Here is a 15,891-nt window from a genome sequence, read left to right on the forward strand (position 1 = left end):
GGTACTGGGTAATTGGTGGTACGTTCATTTCTAGCCTACTTGTAGGCTTTGATAGTTTTTCCGGCACGAAAACACGGCCATGGTATGCGAACATCGTGTTTTCGGGGTGCCGGGAAAAACTATCAAAGCCTACAAGTAGGCTAGTTCATTTCTTGTAGAAAAGTGGTTCATTTCTCTGGGTATCCCTTATATTCTTCAAACGCGCGGTTACTTTTTTTAACACGACTGCTGACCACACTGACCGAAGACTCGCGTGTGGTGAATTTTGTTTGTCACAAAAACAAAACAGTTATTCAGTTTTCTTCTGTTACGACTCTGAAAACACAGTAATCTGCCACTTGATCGTCTTTTCCCACTCAAATCATGAAACTGGTCGTCTCGTTACCGTTTCTTCTGGTTTTTGGTTTGTGTTTGAGTCGTGTCGCGAGTGGAGCAAGCATCAAAGGTTAGCGACAAATTCACTATTGTCACTACAGTAAAAACTCGCGTGTAACAACCTAGCGATTAAAGAACCTATAGGCAGAAATTTTGGATTTAAATAACCCAAAATATAAGAACCTACTAAGCCAAAAGATTTCAAAATGGTCTTACATGATGAGTTACTTCCTTGAAAATGAAACAAATTAAGGCGACTTACTCAGTACCAGAAGTTCGACACCTCTCCACTTTGCGCTTTTGCTACACGGGGGCATTGCACTGATTTGTAGATATAAATACACTACATTACCAAGGAAGAAAGAAAGTTTATATATTCTGAATTTTTTTGAAAGTAGGGCTGGGTCTTTCCAAGATATGCCGTCACCCTACCTATTCTAATGCCAATAATGCTGCTTCCAGATCGCAAGTTTCAATGAAATAAATCCATGGAGCTTGAAGATACTATTGTTTTCCAATTGCAGGGCGATTTTGAACAATTTTCACATGAGCGTTTTTTTAGAAAATGAACACTGTTGATTTTTTATGTTTAATGTATACAATATTAACCCGTATTATTTAGACCACCAAAACTTTGTCCAGGGAGGCAAATTTGACAATTCACTTGTCTAGTTCTTTACTTGATACCTATATTCTAAGAATTGATGCCAAAACCGATTGAATAGTTTTTTAGATCCCGAGATTTCTTTCTTAAAACGTTGATGATGCCTGCCTCGCCATCTTAGAGAGCTACCACTTCATTCGGCGCTGCAACAATAAAAATGTGTCTCCAATCCCCACCTACATTTTTTTTAGATCGCTGACCGAATACTTTGATGATTAATTAGCATGCTGTGTAAATTGAGGAGTCATTGAAAACCTCCTTCATATCTTTTTATCGACCCTAAACGTCACATAATCCCAGCCCTTTTCCCCCCGATCTGGGCCTTCAAGCCGAGTGATATATTTCATCTGGACCCCCAGGACTCCCCCTGGTTACAGGCCTAAGTCCAGGCATACACAAGTCCAGGCATACACAAGTCCAGTCATACACAAGTCCAGTCATACACAAGTCAAGTCATACACAAGTCCAGTCATACACAAGTCCAGTCATACACAAGTCCAGTCATACACAAGTCCAGTCATACACAAGTCCAGTCATACACAAGTCCAGTCATACACAAGTCAAGTCATACACAAGTCCAGTCATACACAAGTCCAGTCATACACAATGGCTGATGGTCTCTAACTTTCTGACTAATTTTCCCTAGTCAGAGGAGGCTGAATTCTAAAACTTCAATGTTTTTTGTTGATTCTTCAGTGAATTTTTACTCGATAAATGATTATAGAAATGTGTATAGAATTGCCTGAAAATCATTTTAAGGCTAAGTGCAATGTTTCTGTAATGTTTTAAATTTCATTTTCTTGGGTTTCCATTTAAATTGTTACACAGGGCGATAACAGCTTAAATACCTATATGAAAAGAATTTGGGCCACTGCTTTCACAAATTGCTTGAAGTTCTAAAAACAACCTGTCTCAGATAAAAAATTGTTATTACTCACCCTATATGAATGCATATTAGATATACTTACCTTATACTTACCTTATATTGGATATACTTACCATTAGGTCCAAAACAAAGTGATGCAGAAAACCAAGAGCTGAGTGAAGAAAATGCTGGTGATGAAAAGACAAGTGACTTAGATGAGAATGAAGAGGATGAAGAGGGAAACAAGTCACTAGATGAAGACGGTCTAACAGAGAGTAAAGACGAGAACCAAGAAACCAACCATGATGAAGATGACGAGGAGAATGGAGTTGTTCACATTAGTGAACAAAAGGATTCACCAGCAGCTAAACCTGATAATTCACTTGACAGTCAAGAAACTTATGCTGAGCTTGACAAGGTAATGACAAGCAAGTTACTAACCCTGCAATTTTTAGCACCACCCCAAGCCCTCCTTGTCGGAAAATAGCCCTCCTGAAAATAGGTTGACAAGTTAGAAAATGGTGGGTAGACTAAAAATGTACCCAGTTATTCATGAGAATGGTTGGAAGATAGCTACCCAATCCATCCTCCTCTTCCTTCTGGATCCACCCCCCTCTCCCTCCTGGATCTATCCGCCTCTCCCTCCTGGATCCACCCCCCTCTCTCTCGTGGATCCATCCTCCTCTCCCTCATGGATCCACCCCCCTCTCCCTCTTGGATCCATCCCCCTCTCCCTCCTGGGTCAATCCCCCTCTCCCTCATGGATCCATCCCCCTCTCCCTCCTGGATCCACCCCCCTCTCTCTCGTGGATCCATCCCCCTCTCCCTCATGGATCCATCCCCCTTTCCCTCCTGGATCCATCCGCCTCTCCCTCCTGGATCCATCCCCCTTTCCCTCATGGATCCACCCCCCCTCATGGATCCACCCCCCCTCTCCCTCCTGGATCCATCCGCCTCTCCCTCATGGATCCATCCGCCTCTCCCTCCTGGATCCATCCCCTTCTCCCTCCTGGATCCGTCCCCCTCTCCCTCCTGGATCCATTCCCCTCTCCCTCCTTGATCCATCCCCCTCTCCCTCATGGATCCATCTGCCTCTCCCTCCTGGATCCATCCCCCTCTCTCTCATGGATCCATCCGCCTCTCCCTCATGGATCCATCCCCCTCGCCCTCCTGGATCCATCCCCCTCTCCCTCCTGGATCCACCCCCCTCTCCCTCATGGATCCACCCCCCTGTCCCTCCTTGATCCATCCCCCTGTCCCTCCTTGATCCATCCTCCTCTCCCTCCTTGATCTATCCCCCTCTCCCTCCTGGATCCACCCCCTCTCCCTCCTGGATCCATTCCCCTCTCCCTCCTGGATCCATCCCCCTCTCCCTCCTGGATCCATCTGCCTCTCCCTCCTGGATCCATCCCCCTCTCCCTCCTGGATCCATCCCCCTCTCTCTCATGGATCCATCCGCCTCTCCCTCATGGATCCATCCCCCTCTCCCTCCGGGGTCCACCCCCCTCTCCCTCCTGGGTCCATCCCCCTCTCCCTCCTGGATCCATCCCCCTCTCCCTCATGGATCCATCCCCCTCTCCCTCCTGGATCCATCCCCCTCTCCCTCATGGATCCATCCCCCTCTTCCTCCTGGATCCATCCCCCTCTCCCTCCTGGATCCATCCCCCCTCTCCCTCCTGGATCCATTCCCCTCTCCCTCCTGGATCCATCCCCCTCTCCCTCATGGATCCACCCCCCTCTCCCTCATGGATCCATCCCCCTCTCCCTCCTGGATCCATTTGCCTCTCCCTCCTGGATCCATTCCCCTCTCCCTCCTTGATCCATCCTCCTCTCCCTCATGGATCCACCACCCTCTCCCTCTTGGATCCATCCGCCTTTCCCTCATAGATCCATCCCCCTCTCCCTCCTGGATCCATCCCCCTCTCCCTCCTGGATCCATCCCCCTCTCCCTCCTGGATCCATCCCCCTCTCCCTCATGGATCCATCCCCCTCTCCCTCATGGATCCATCCCCCTCTCCCTCATGGATCCATTCCCCTCTCCCTCCTGGATCCATCCCCCTCTCCCTCATAGATCCACCCCCCTCTCCCTCATGGATCCATCCCCCTCTCCCTCCTGGATCCATTTGCCTCTCCCTCCTGGATCCATTCCCCTCTCCCTCCTGGATCCATCCTCCTCTCCCTCATGGATCCACCCCCCTCTCCCTCCTGGATCCATCCCCCTCTCCCTCCTGGATCCATCCCCCTCTCCCTCCTGGATCCATCCCCCTTACCCTCCTTGATCCATCCACCTGTCCCTCCTTGATCCATCCTCCTCTCCCTCCTTGATCCATCCCCCTCTCCCTCCTGGATCCACCCCCCTCTCCCTCCTTGATCCATCCTCCTCTCCCTCATGAATCCACCCCCCTCTCCCTCCTGGATCCATCCACCTCTCCCTCCTGGATCCATCCACCTCTCCCTCCTGGATCCATCCCCCTCTCCCTCCTGGATCCATCCCCCTCTCCCTCCTGGATCCATCCCCCTCTCCCTCCTGGATCCATCCCCCTCTCCCTCCTGGATCCATCCCCCTCTCCCTCCTGGATCCATCCCCCTCTCCCTCATGGATCCATCCCCCTCTCCCTCATGGATCCATCCCCCTCTCCCTCATGGATCCATCCCCCTCTTCCTCCTGGATCCATCCCCCTCTCCCTCCTGGATCCATCCCCCTCTCCCTCCTGGATCCATTCCCCTCTCCCTCCTGGATCCATCCCCCTCTCCCTCATGGATCCACCCCCCTCTCCCTCATGGATCCATCCCCCTCTCCCTCCTGGATCCATTTGCCTCTCCCTCCTGGATCCATCCCCCTCTCCCTCCTTGATCCATCCTCCTCTCCCTCATGGATCCACCCCCCTCTCCCTCTTGGATCCATCCGCCTTTCCCTCATAGATCCATCCCCCTCTCCCCCCTGGATCCATCCCCCTCTCCCTCCTGGATCCATCCCCCTCTCCCTCATGGATCCATCCCCCTCTCCCTCCTGGATCCATCCCCCTCTCCCTCATGGATCCATCCCCCTCTCCCTCATGCATCCATCCCCCTCTCCCTCATGGATCCATCCCCCTCTTCCTCCTGGATCCATCCCCCTCTCCCTCCTAGATCCATCCCCCTCTCCCTCCTGGATCCATCCCCCTCTCCCTCATGGATCCATCCCCCTCTCCCTCATGGATCCATCCCCCTCTCCCTCCTGGATCCATCCCCCTCTCCCTCCTGGATCCATCCCCCTCTCCCTCCTGGATCCATCCCCCTCTCCCTCATGGATCCATCCCCTCTCCCTCCTGGATCCTTCTGCCTCTCCCGCCTTGATCCATCCCCCTCTCCCTCATGGATTCATCCCCCTCTCCCTCATGAATCCATCCCCCTCGCCCTCCTGGATCCATCCCCCTCTCCCTCCTTGATCCATCCCCCTGTCCCTCCTTGATCCATCCTCCTCTCCCTCCTTGATCCATCCCCCTCTCCCTCCTGGATCCACCCCCCTCTCCCTCCTTGATCCATCCTCCTCTCCCTCCTGGATCCATTCGCCTCTCCCTCCTGGATCCATTTGTCTCTCCCTCCTGGATCCATCCCCCTCTCCCTCCTGGATCCATCCCCCTCTCCCTCCTGGATCCATCCCCCTCTCCCTCCTGGATCCATCCCCTCTCCCTCCTGGATCCATCCCCCTCTCCCTCCTGGATCCATCCCCCTCTCCCTCATGGATCCCGCCTCTCCCTCCTGGATCCATTTGCCTCTCCCTCCTGGATCCATCCCCCTCTCCCTCCTGGATCCATCCCCCTCTCCCTCCTGGATCCATCCCCCTCTCCCTCTTGGATCCACCCACCTCCCCCGCCAATCCTAGACAGGTTTATTATTGAAAAAGTTTTATTTTGATTTTCTTACACCTGTGATAAACTGCTTTTTTATCAACCTACAGGAGATTGCTGAAGCTAAGCGTGCAAACAAAAAAGTCCAGGATGATATTGACCGTCTCAGTAACAGTTTTGATGATCTGCTAGGTGGTCAAGATAAACAGGTAAGAGCACACACAAGCAGTTTTGATTACCTGCTAGGTGGTCACAATAAACAGGTAAGAGCACACACAAGCAGTTTTGGTGAGCTGATAGGTGGTCATGATACACAGGGAAGTGCATGCGATAGCTTTTTTGATGAGCGGATAGGTGGTCATGATACACAGGTAAGAGCATGCAGTAGCAGTTTTGATGAGCTGATAGGTGGTCATGATACACAGGTAAGAGCATGCAGTAGCAGTTTTGATGAGCTTATTGGTGGTCATGATACACAGGTAAGAGCATGCAGTATCGGTTTTGATGAGCTTATTGGTGGTCATGATACACAGGTAAGAGCATGCAGTATCGGTTTTGATGAGCTTATTGGTGGTCATGATACACAGGTAAGAGCATGCAGTATCGGTTTTGATGAGCTTATTGGTGGTCATGATACACAGGTAAGAGCATGCAGTATCGGTTTTGATGAGCTTATTGGTGGTCATGATACACAGGTAAGAGCATGCAGTATCGGTTTTGATGAGCTTATTGGTGGTCATGATACACAGGTAAGAGCATGCAGTAGCAGTTTTGATGAGCTGATAGGTGGTCGCAATAAACAGGTAAGAGCATGCAGTATCGGTTTTGATGAGCTTATTGGTGGTCATGATGTACAGGTAAGAGCATACAGTAGCGGTTTTGATGAGCTGATAGGTGGTCATGATACACAGGTAAGAGTATGCAGTAGCAGTTTTGATGAGCTGATAGTTGGTCATGATACACAGGTAAGAGCATGCAGTAGCAGTTCTGATGAGCTGATAGTTGGTCATGATACACAGGTAGGAGCATACAGTAGCAGTTTTGATGAGCTGATAGGTGGTCATGATACACAGGTAAGAGCATGCAGTAGCAGATTTGATGCGCTGATAGGTGGTCATGATACACAGGTAAGAGCATGCAGTAGCAGATTTGATGCGCTGATAGGTGGTCATGATACACAGGTAAGAGCATGCAGTATCGGTTTTGATGAGCTGATAGGTGGTCATGATACACAGGTAAGAGTATGCAGTAGCAGATTTGATGCGCTGATAGGTGGTCATGATACACAGGTAAGAGAATGCAGTAGCAGTTTTGATGAGCTGATAGGTGGTCATGATACACAGGTAAGAGCATGAAGTAGCAGTTTTGATGAGCTGATAGGTGGTCATGATACACAGGTAGGAGCATGCAGTAGCAGTTTTGATGAGCTGAGTCACATGCGAAGCCCATGTTTTGCAATACCAATATGCACTATACAAAAACATGTTATTTGTTATTTTCTACAACAACGAACCCTTTTATTGATTCCAACTCTATCTCTTTTTCTAACCCTTAGATATGAGAGGATCTAGTTCCCAGGCTTAGACAGTGCCGTTGCATCAATAGGGGTCAGAGAGGCCTCCACCCAGTTTTTTTTTTTATTAGAAGGAAATAACTAGTAGGGGTGTGGCTGTGCCCCCCCCCCCCCCCCCAGTGTTCTCCCTGTCTACTTTGCCCCAGTACTTCAAGGCACTACGTTTATGTTAGATCTCAATGGTGATTCTCTGCAGAAGTCCCCTATCGATCAAAGAGAGCAGAAGGCTGAGGACAAAGCTGACTCTAGTAAGGAGGCTGACGTTAAGATGAATGAACCAGCTGATGTGGCCATTGTAAGAGGCCAATCAGAGGGGGCTGAGGACGAGAACGAGAATAATGATGCTGAAAACAAGGCTTCTAAGCGTGAGAGCAGATCAGTAGAGAAGGATAATGAAGGTGATGCAGACGCTAAGGATGAGGATGCCAAACTAGAAGGGAAATCACGTGAGGATGAGATCAGCGAACATTATCAGGACACTGGGGAAGATGGTAATGACCAGGAAGATAGTGATTACTAACTTTTGTCCAGGAGTTAGCATGACCAGTACTATAGTGATCACTAACTTTTGGCAAGGAATAAGTATGACGAGTACTATAGCGATCACTAACTTTTGGCAAGGAATTAGTATGACCAGTACTATAGTGATCACTAACTTTTGGACAGGAATTAATATGACTAATACTATAGTGATTACTAACTTTTTTTCCAGGAATAAGTATGACTAGTACTATAGCGATTACTAACTTTTGTCCAGGAATTAGCATGGTGAGGAAGATAATGGTTACTAATTTTTGGCCAGGAATTAGCATGACCAGGAAGATAATGGTTACTAATTTTTGGCTAGGAATTAGCATGATGAGGAAGATAATGGTTACTAATTTTTGGCTAGGAATTAGCATGGTGAGGAAGATAATGGTTACTAATTTTTGGCTAGGAATTAGCATGGTCAGGAAGATAATGGTTACTAATTTTTGGCTAGGAATTAGCATGACCAGGAAGATAATGGTTACTAATTTTTGGCTAGAAATTAGCATGGCGAGGAAGATAATGGTTACTAATTTTTGGCTAGGAATTAGCATGACCAGGAAGATAATGGTTACTAATTTTTGGCTAGGAATTAGCATGGTGAGGAAGATAATGGTTACTAATTTTTGGCTAGGAATTAGCATGACCAGGAAGATAATGGTTACTAATTTTTGGCTAGGAATTAGCATGACCAGGAAGATAATGGTTACTAATTTTTGGCTAGGAATTAGCATGGTGAGTAAGATAATGGTTACTAATTTTTGGCTAGGAATTAGCATGACCAGGAAGATAATGGTTACTAATTTTTGGCTAGGAATTAGCATGACCAGGAAGATAATGGTTACTAATTTTTGGCTAGGAATTAGCATGACCAGGAAGATAATGGTTACTAATTTTTGGCTAGGAATTAGCATGGCGAGGAAGATAATGGTTACTAATTTTTGGCTAGGATTTAGCATGACCAGGAAGATAATGGTTACTAATTTTTGGCTAGGAATTAGCATGACCGGGAAGATAATGGTTACTAATTTTTGGCTAGGAATTAGCATGACCAGGAAGATAATGGTTACTAATTTTTGGCCAGGAATTAGCATGACCAGGAAGACAATGATTACTAATTTTTGGCTAGGAATTAGCATGGTGAGGAAGATAATGGTTACTAATTTTTGGCTAGGAATTAGCATGGTGAGGAAGATAATGGTTACTAATTTTTGGCTAGAAATTAGCATGGTGAGGAAGATAATGGTTACTAATTTTTGGCTAGGAATTTGCATGACCAGGAAGATAATGGTTACTAATTTTTGGCTAGGAATTAGCATGACCAGCAAGATAATGGTTACTAATTTTTGGCTAGGAATTAGCATGGCCAGGAAGATAATGGTTACTAATTTTTGGCTAGGAATTAGCATGGTGAGGAAGATAATGGTTACTAATTTTTGCCTAGGAATTAGCAGGGTGAGGAAGATAATGGTTACTAATTTTTGGCTAGAAATTAGCATGGTGAGGAAGATAATGGTTACTAATTTTTGGCTAGGAATTTGCATGACCAGGAAGATAATGGTTACTAATTTTTGGCTAGGAATTAGCATGACCAGCAAGATAATGGTTACTAATTTTTGGCTAGGAATTAGCATGGCCAGGAAGATAATGGTTACTAATTTTTGTCTAGGAATTAGCATGGTGAGGAAGATAATGGTTACTAATTTTTGCCTAGGAATTAGCATGACCACGAAGATAATGGTTACTAATTTTTGGCTAGGAATTAGCATGGTGAGGAAGATAATGGTTACTAATTTTTGGCTAGGAATTAGCATGGCCAGGAAGATAATGGTTACTAATTTTTGGCTAGGAATTAGCATGGCGAGGAAGATAATGGTTACTTATTTTTGGCTAGGAATTAGCATGGCGAGGAAGATAATGGTTACTAATTTTTGGCTAGGAATTAGCATGGTGAGGAAGATAATGGTTACTAATTTTTGGCTAGGAATTAGCATGACCAGGAAGATAATGGTTACTAATTTTTGGCTAGGAATTAGCATGGCCAGGAAGATAAACTTTTGGGCAGGCATTGAGTTAGGCACCCGCATTTCTTCTTGAATTCCCTGAGAAACGTTTCGTCTATGTTTCCATGGTATGCCCCCTCTAATATTCATGAGAGTTCTACATAGCACTTAGAACTACCAAAACCAAGATAGAGGGGTGTTGGTTTATTTTATTTTATTTTTTTTTGGGGGGGGGAGGGGGTTGGGGAAATCAGTTCCCTGTGCTGATATTGATCTTGGGTAACTCCAGGCCGTAGTCATGGTCATATTTTATTTATCGTTTTCGATTATTTGATTAAGTACACTTTGTCTTAGTTGTTGTGGGATTGCATTTCAGTTGCTAATCAGATTTTTTCTAAATTAAAATTTAACCCGCTGATGTATAAGGGCGTTTTAGGCGATTACTGAATGTTTCTGTGTATAGTAATAAAACCAATTACTTAAAATAAAATAGTTTGTGATATTTTCAAGATTTACTGCCTGTTGTTCAAAGACTAGTATGTGCTTTATCGTGGATGTATTGGCTTGATTGTCTTCGTTTTTATGGTTTTCTTCATCACACATGCCCTGTGATTGTGTTTAATTTTTCTTTCTTTTTTTTTAATAATTTATTTTTACGAATTACAAGCCCTATTAAATACACATTGCAATATTTCTATATTTTTCTTTCATGGGATTCAAACAAAAGACGATAATGCGATGCTGCATTACGCTATATTTGCTACTGAAGCAAGCCATGAAGCCTTTCCTTCACGGGACTCAAATTAGAATGCGATACTGCATTACATAAAAAAAAATCCTAAGTTGCAAAACCTACCGAAGTAAGCCAAGTATTAGCTTGATAAGATTTTTGGTATTAAAAGACGTCTAATCCTATGGAGCCGTAGGATAAGGATAATCATTAAGAGGCTGAAACGTGACACCTTAAAATAACCCGAATACTTACAGTTTGTGTGAAGTGCAGAATGATGTGACCGGGTAAAAAAGAAAATAGATGACTTGTATTAAGAAATAACGTAAATTTTTGGATGGCAAACACGTGAGTGCGACCAAAAGGCAGCTTATTCAGCACTTACGAATCTCCCAGAAACTCTCTATACAACAAAGGCTATCTTCATTAAAAGATTTCTTAGTCGGTCTCTGGCTTGATGGCCACAACCGCACCATTTCTGTGTTTATTTTGACTTGAATTTGCCACTTAAAAGTCATATGATTCCCGAGTGCAAGTCACCTATTAAACACTGTGTAATCTTGTAGTTTGTCCCACAGCAAATATCTGCCTTCTTCTTAGCGGACAGAGTCTCGAGACCAACATGACTATTTTCCTACGGAAAAGCACCAGAAAAACCACAAGCACACCACAAGCTACGAGGGAATGAGCTCTATACCGCGATGCCGCTACCTCTCTTTGATGCGCACGCAACCCGTCCATGTACAGAAATCTGTTCCGGTAACCCTGCTTCAGCTCGAACTGCGAGGGGATAGGAAACAATGACTCGTACAAGTCCACTAGCAGTGCCTTGGCGAGGTGCGTGTCGGAGTCGTGATCCAGGTTGTCATTCAAGCAGATGAACTTTCTCCTTTTGGCGCGTATGCCGTCCATTTGGTTCAACACAACTGTGACATTATCTCGAATCATCTTGAAAGCGATATCCTCATCATTCGTTGTCTCAAACTTGTATTTATTCAAAGTCTTCTTCGTGTCGTTTAGCAGTATTTCCATGATAGGCGTGCATGCTCGAAGCAGAGACTCGGTGACCAGAGGCAACGTGGGATCATAGTAATTTTCCCAGGTAGCGTGGGGAGCAGTGTAGTTTAAATCACGTGAGCAGTTGATAAGAGTCTTCTCCAGGCTCCTGATGACGCCAAGGTCGAGAGGGAGTGGGTAAAGTCTCGTTGCCAAAGTTCTCAATTCACGGTCCGAGAGAGCGCCTAGAACAAGACATAAACGTGTTAATGTGAGCTACACTGGTACCAAGCCCTCACACGAGGTCGTAGACCAACACACAAGCTAACTTGGTCCCAGGCCCTCACAAGACATACCCTGGTCCCAGGCCCACACAAGACATACCCTGGTCCCAGGCCCTCACAAGACCTACCCTGGTCCCAGGCCCTCACAAGACCTACCCTGGTCCCAGGCCCACACACAAGACCTACCCTGGTCCCAGGCCCTCACAAGACGTACCCTGGTCCCAGGCCCACACAAGACCTACCCTGGTCCCAGGCCCTCACAAGACATACCCTGGTCCCAGGCCCTCACAAGACATACCCTGGTCCCAGGCCCTCACAAGACCTACCCTGGTCCCAGGCCCACACACAAGACCTACCCTGGTCCCAGGCCCACACACAAGACCTACCCTGGTCCCAGGCCCTCACAAGACATACCCTGGTCCCAGGCCCTCACAAGACGTACCCTGGTCCCAGGCCCTCACAAGATGTACCCTAGTCCCAGGCCCTCACAAGACGTACCCTAGTCCCAGGCCCTCACAAGACATACCCTGGTCCCAGGCCCTCACAAGACCTACCCTGGTCCCAGGCACACAGGAGCTTACTGTGTAGGGGGGAAGCATTTGATGCTCAGGAAACAGTGTATTTGTAAGGGGTCACGAAACAGTGTATTTGTAAGGGGGATGGATGCGGTATCATGGAGAGCAGTGTGAAGTGGGACGTGGGAATGAATGTGGGGCATCTTTACCTGAGTGATCGCTGTCCAGTTCCTCAAACAGCTCAGTGAGATTCAGACTTGCCTTCTTGCCCATAACATAGTACATGTATGAAAACGCAAACTGCATATCGTTTGAGCTTCTAAGCTTGTGAGAGGAGGTGGCTTCAAACTCGTCTGCAAAAAGTTCCTGCAACTCACTCATAACACCCACGTCAATCATATGGGGCATGTGGGCAGGGACTTTACGAGCCACGTATCCAAACTTACGGTTATAAATACGATGCACATGGAGAAGTGAGTCTGCAAAAGTGTCAAGAAGTTTGCGCCTGGGGCCTTCTTTAGTCAAGTAACTTTTGCTTTGCCCCAGCATCTCTTGTAGCTTCTGGAATCTTTCAAATGTGCCTTTTCGTTCCCAGGGGAAGAAACTAGTCTCGGCTGAGCGCAATTGTGGGTCCCAGTCTCCATAGCGTGTTCTCCATTTCTTGAGGTCATTCTGCATGTCATGGTGCTGTCTCAACTGCTTTTGCTTGGAGTCTGCTATCCAGTCCGCCAGAAAGCGCTCATCTTCTGTAGGCTGATCAAGAGATCTTGGGGAATCTGCAAGTGTTGTGAACTGGAAATGAGAGGAGTGGGGTTCCACCTCCTGCCAGTCCAGCACTGACATCAGGTGACGGGTCTTGTGTGACATCAGGTGACGGGTGTTGTGTGACATTAGGTGATGGGTGTTGTAAGTCATTGTTTGGTTTGGTCTATTGTAATGTGATATGTTTGTGTTGTTATGCTCCATGATTTGAGGAGTGTTTAAGAATTTCTTCAAAATCTTATTTTTTTTTCTGTTATATCCCTTCTCTGTCAAATAGCCACTCTTGAACTCCTCGGTTAGCTGAGAGAGCTTTTTCTGCACATCATCAGGTAACACTGTGCCATTTGCAATAGTTGGTACTTTGTATTCCTCTTGAGAAAGTGCAATCCATGTTGGCCTTGGTAATGTTGAATTTGGTATCTGCCAGTAATTTATAGCTCTATCATTGTCATTAATTATGACTGGGTAAATTGTAGGTGGGAGAAACTCTGGCTTAGGAACTGTAGGGACAAGAGTTGTCTGATTATCAGATGATGTAACTGGCGCTCTTGTTGGAGGTGTGGTGGTTGTCGCCTCATGTTGCGTATCTACTGTAACATTAAATGTAACCTCAACTTTATTTGTATCATTAATATCAGCAAAACCAGCAACTCTAAAAATAACAAGCGTTTGACTGAAATTTCCACGAAATGTCAAAGTGAGAAGCTTGTGCTTCTGTGCAACAATCGCTGTTCTTATGACTCTCTCCTTGTTATGGTCAGCATCAGTTATCTTTCCAGAGAAAATCTTAGACATGTTGAAGTACACAGACTTAATGCCATTCGGAAGGATGAATTCTTGGTTATTGCGATGCAGGGTTTCTGAATGAAGCTGATGGAAACTTGCTACCCCACAGTCCCCTGCGTCAAAGCCACAAGAGTGTGTGTTACAGGCTGCGTCACAATAACGATCCCCTACCCAGGTATCTGCACAACCAGTGTGACAAAAATCCAAATTAAAACGTGACTGCTGGTAACTCCAACTTTGGAACTGTGAACCTCCTCTCTTTACACCTATGCAATCACCGCCATCCCAATCGCATTCAGAGACGTTACATGCCTTGTCGCAGTACTTATCATTGATCCAAGATGCCGGGCAGCCATCATTGCAGTTAGGAACAGGCCATGTCATGTAGAACTTCTGGCCGTTAGCATGAGTATAGAAGTCATCCGGCCAGACTGCATCACCAAACATGACATCATCATTCATGTAAATGAATTTTTTAGACAAGCCTGGAATTCTGAAAATATTGCTTTCAATAGCTGGAGAACTAAACGTAGGAAGGTGACTTTTATTCATAAAGATCTCTTCATGGGTGATAATCTTAACCCTAGGGTTATCCAGATCAAGCCAAGATGGGATCTGCCCGTTTGTTACAATATAAATGTTTCGTACCCATGGGGTATATTTCTCAACAGAGCGTAGAGAGTATTTAAGCTCCTGGTTATCAGCAAACCTGTTAGCAGAGATCTCTGCCCTATCTCCATCACTGTATATAGACTCTTTCTGTGGATTGTTGGTCGTAGGAAGCGACCAGATAATAAAAGCCTCTGAGAATTTCAAGCTACGTCCATCAACAGTGAAGTTTCTTTCAAAATAACCCAGAGCCCTTTTAGCTGCCTCACGACAAGAGAAATATAAAACAGCGACATGTTTGTCAGAGTGATATGCAATGTCTAAGAGCTCATTACCAAATTTGTCAGATAAAACATCTTGGAGCTTTGCTAAGTCCGTGTAAGCCTTGAATGCTGTTACTAGAAGCTCTGTTTCTGATTTAACTGTTTTTGTCCCTGATGACTCGGTCGTGAGGTAACCAAGATGAGGGGTGTGTTCTTTGTTGTTCCACTTCACACTGGCTCTGGAAGCTTGCATCACATCATCAACATTACGAAAATATACCACCCTCACTTTCTCGTGGTCATGAGATTTCAAGACAGTGGCATTTTGTATGCTGTAGATGCTTCCAAATGATGGATGAAGTTGTTTTGCATTTTCCAATGTAATATATTTCTCTTGAAGAGTATCCAAAATAATAACTTTCCCATATACACAATTAGCGAAATGACAATGTTTTGATAAATCAATTTGTTTAGTCCTTGATTTTGCTTCCCGTTTGGATAAAGTTGTCTTCTTGTTAAGATTCACGGACTTATCCTTTGAAGTGTTATCCTTTGCAGTATTAAGTAAAGATTCACTTTTAGTACTGTTTTGCTGGAGTTCTAATTCTAACTTTAGTTTCTCCAAATCAGCTATTAATTTCGGATCACTGCCATTGACCCATGTATAGACAATATCAATAGGTACAGGCAAGCAAAGGCGAGACTGGAAGGACATCCCGCCCACGTTATCATGGTACACGTTAAAGGTGTTTGAATACTTCTGCATGCTCCATTCCACCAACACCTCCCCGAATTGGAAGGCGGAAATGAGAGTTAACAGAACACCACCGATACAAAGCCAAATTCCGTAACGCGACGAGAGACAAGTGTAGGTCTGGCGCTGCAGTAGTTTGCAGAGTGTGCGGTATAACGCCATAGTCGTTCTGTCATAAGAAAAGCGTGGATAAGATGTTGATATGACGTCTTGAGCTCTGTCCGTCCGCCATTACGACACGTGTTAATCATAAGACCATGGGGGAGTCCGCTGTTCAGTTACTCTTCCTTTCCACAGGTATCCCAAAACAGACAAAGTATAAAAACAAAACACACAATAATAGTTTAAAAAAAA

General features: G+C 45.7%; 3 protein-coding genes across 6 annotated transcripts; 2 read left to right on the forward strand and 1 right to left on the reverse strand.

Annotated features, from left to right (window-relative positions):
* Positions 1 to 228: 228 nt before the first annotated feature.
* On the forward strand, positions 229 to 10,340 carry LOC116609885 (uncharacterized protein DDB_G0290685). The gene is made up of 4 exons (XM_048730749.1): positions 229 to 445; positions 2,045 to 2,322; positions 5,845 to 5,943; positions 7,504 to 10,340. The coding sequence occupies exons 1-4, from the start codon at positions 364 to 366 to the stop codon at positions 7,825 to 7,827; spliced, it is 783 nt and encodes a 260-aa protein (XP_048586706.1). The 5' UTR covers positions 229 to 363; the 3' UTR covers positions 7,828 to 10,340.
* LOC125568428 lies at positions 8,028 to 10,340 on the forward strand. 4 transcript variants are annotated; one of them, XM_048730746.1, is made up of 2 exons: positions 8,028 to 9,414; positions 9,505 to 10,340. In XM_048730746.1, the coding sequence occupies exons 1-2, from the start codon at positions 8,028 to 8,030 to the stop codon at positions 9,930 to 9,932; spliced, it is 1,815 nt and encodes a 604-aa protein (XP_048586703.1). In that variant the 3' UTR covers positions 9,933 to 10,340. The 4 variants fall into 4 exon arrangements, with proteins under 4 accessions (XP_048586703.1, XP_048586705.1, XP_048586704.1 ...); XM_048730748.1 differs by having other exon boundaries at positions 8,028 to 8,990; positions 9,126 to 10,340; XM_048730747.1 differs by having other exon boundaries at positions 8,028 to 8,829; positions 8,965 to 10,340.
* LOC5511923 (N-acetylglucosamine-1-phosphotransferase subunits alpha/beta) lies at positions 10,132 to 15,793 on the reverse strand. The gene is made up of 2 exons (XM_032381347.2): positions 12,573 to 15,793; positions 10,132 to 11,809 (listed from the first exon to the last, which is right to left on the reverse strand). The coding sequence occupies exons 1-2, from the start codon at positions 15,697 to 15,699 to the stop codon at positions 11,112 to 11,114; spliced, it is 3,825 nt and encodes a 1,274-aa protein (XP_032237238.2). The 5' UTR covers positions 15,700 to 15,793; the 3' UTR covers positions 10,132 to 11,111.
* Positions 15,794 to 15,891: the final 98 nt, after the last annotated feature.

Source organism: Nematostella vectensis, chromosome 7, assembly GCF_932526225.1.
Source record: "Nematostella vectensis chromosome 7, jaNemVect1.1, whole genome shotgun sequence".
Classification (NCBI taxonomy): Eukaryota; Metazoa; Cnidaria; class Anthozoa; order Actiniaria; family Edwardsiidae; genus Nematostella; species Nematostella vectensis.

What these genes read in the sequence shown, in the direction of transcription:
- LOC116609885 (XM_048730749.1), top strand. Translation starts at nt 364, where the DNA reads ATGAAACTGGTCGTCTCGTTACCGTTTCTTCTGGTTTTTGGTTTGTGT. An exon ending in GAGTGGAGCAAGCATCAAAG is followed by an intron (nt 446 to 2,044) that starts GTTAGCGACAAA and finishes ACTTACCATTAG; the next exon opens with GTCCAAAACAAAGTGATGCA. An exon ending in TAGGTGGTCAAGATAAACAG is followed by an intron (nt 5,944 to 7,503) that starts GTAAGAGCACAC and finishes GATTCTCTGCAG; the next exon opens with AAGTCCCCTATCGATCAAAG.
- LOC125568428 (XM_048730745.1), top strand. Translation starts at nt 8,028, where the DNA reads ATGACTAGTACTATAGCGATTACTAACTTTTGTCCAGGAATTAGCATG. An exon ending in GCATGACCAGGAAGATAATG is followed by an intron (nt 8,136 to 8,180) that starts GTTACTAATTTT and finishes AGGAAGATAATG; the next exon opens with GTTACTAATTTTTGGCTAGG.
- LOC5511923 (XM_032381347.2), bottom strand. Translation starts at nt 15,699, where the DNA reads ATGGCGTTATACCGCACACTCTGCAAACTACTGCAGCGCCAGACCTAC. An exon ending in ACTGGACAGCGATCACTCAG is followed by an intron (nt 11,810 to 12,572) that starts GTAAAGATGCCC and finishes GTCTTGTTCTAG; the next exon opens with GCGCTCTCTCGGACCGTGAA.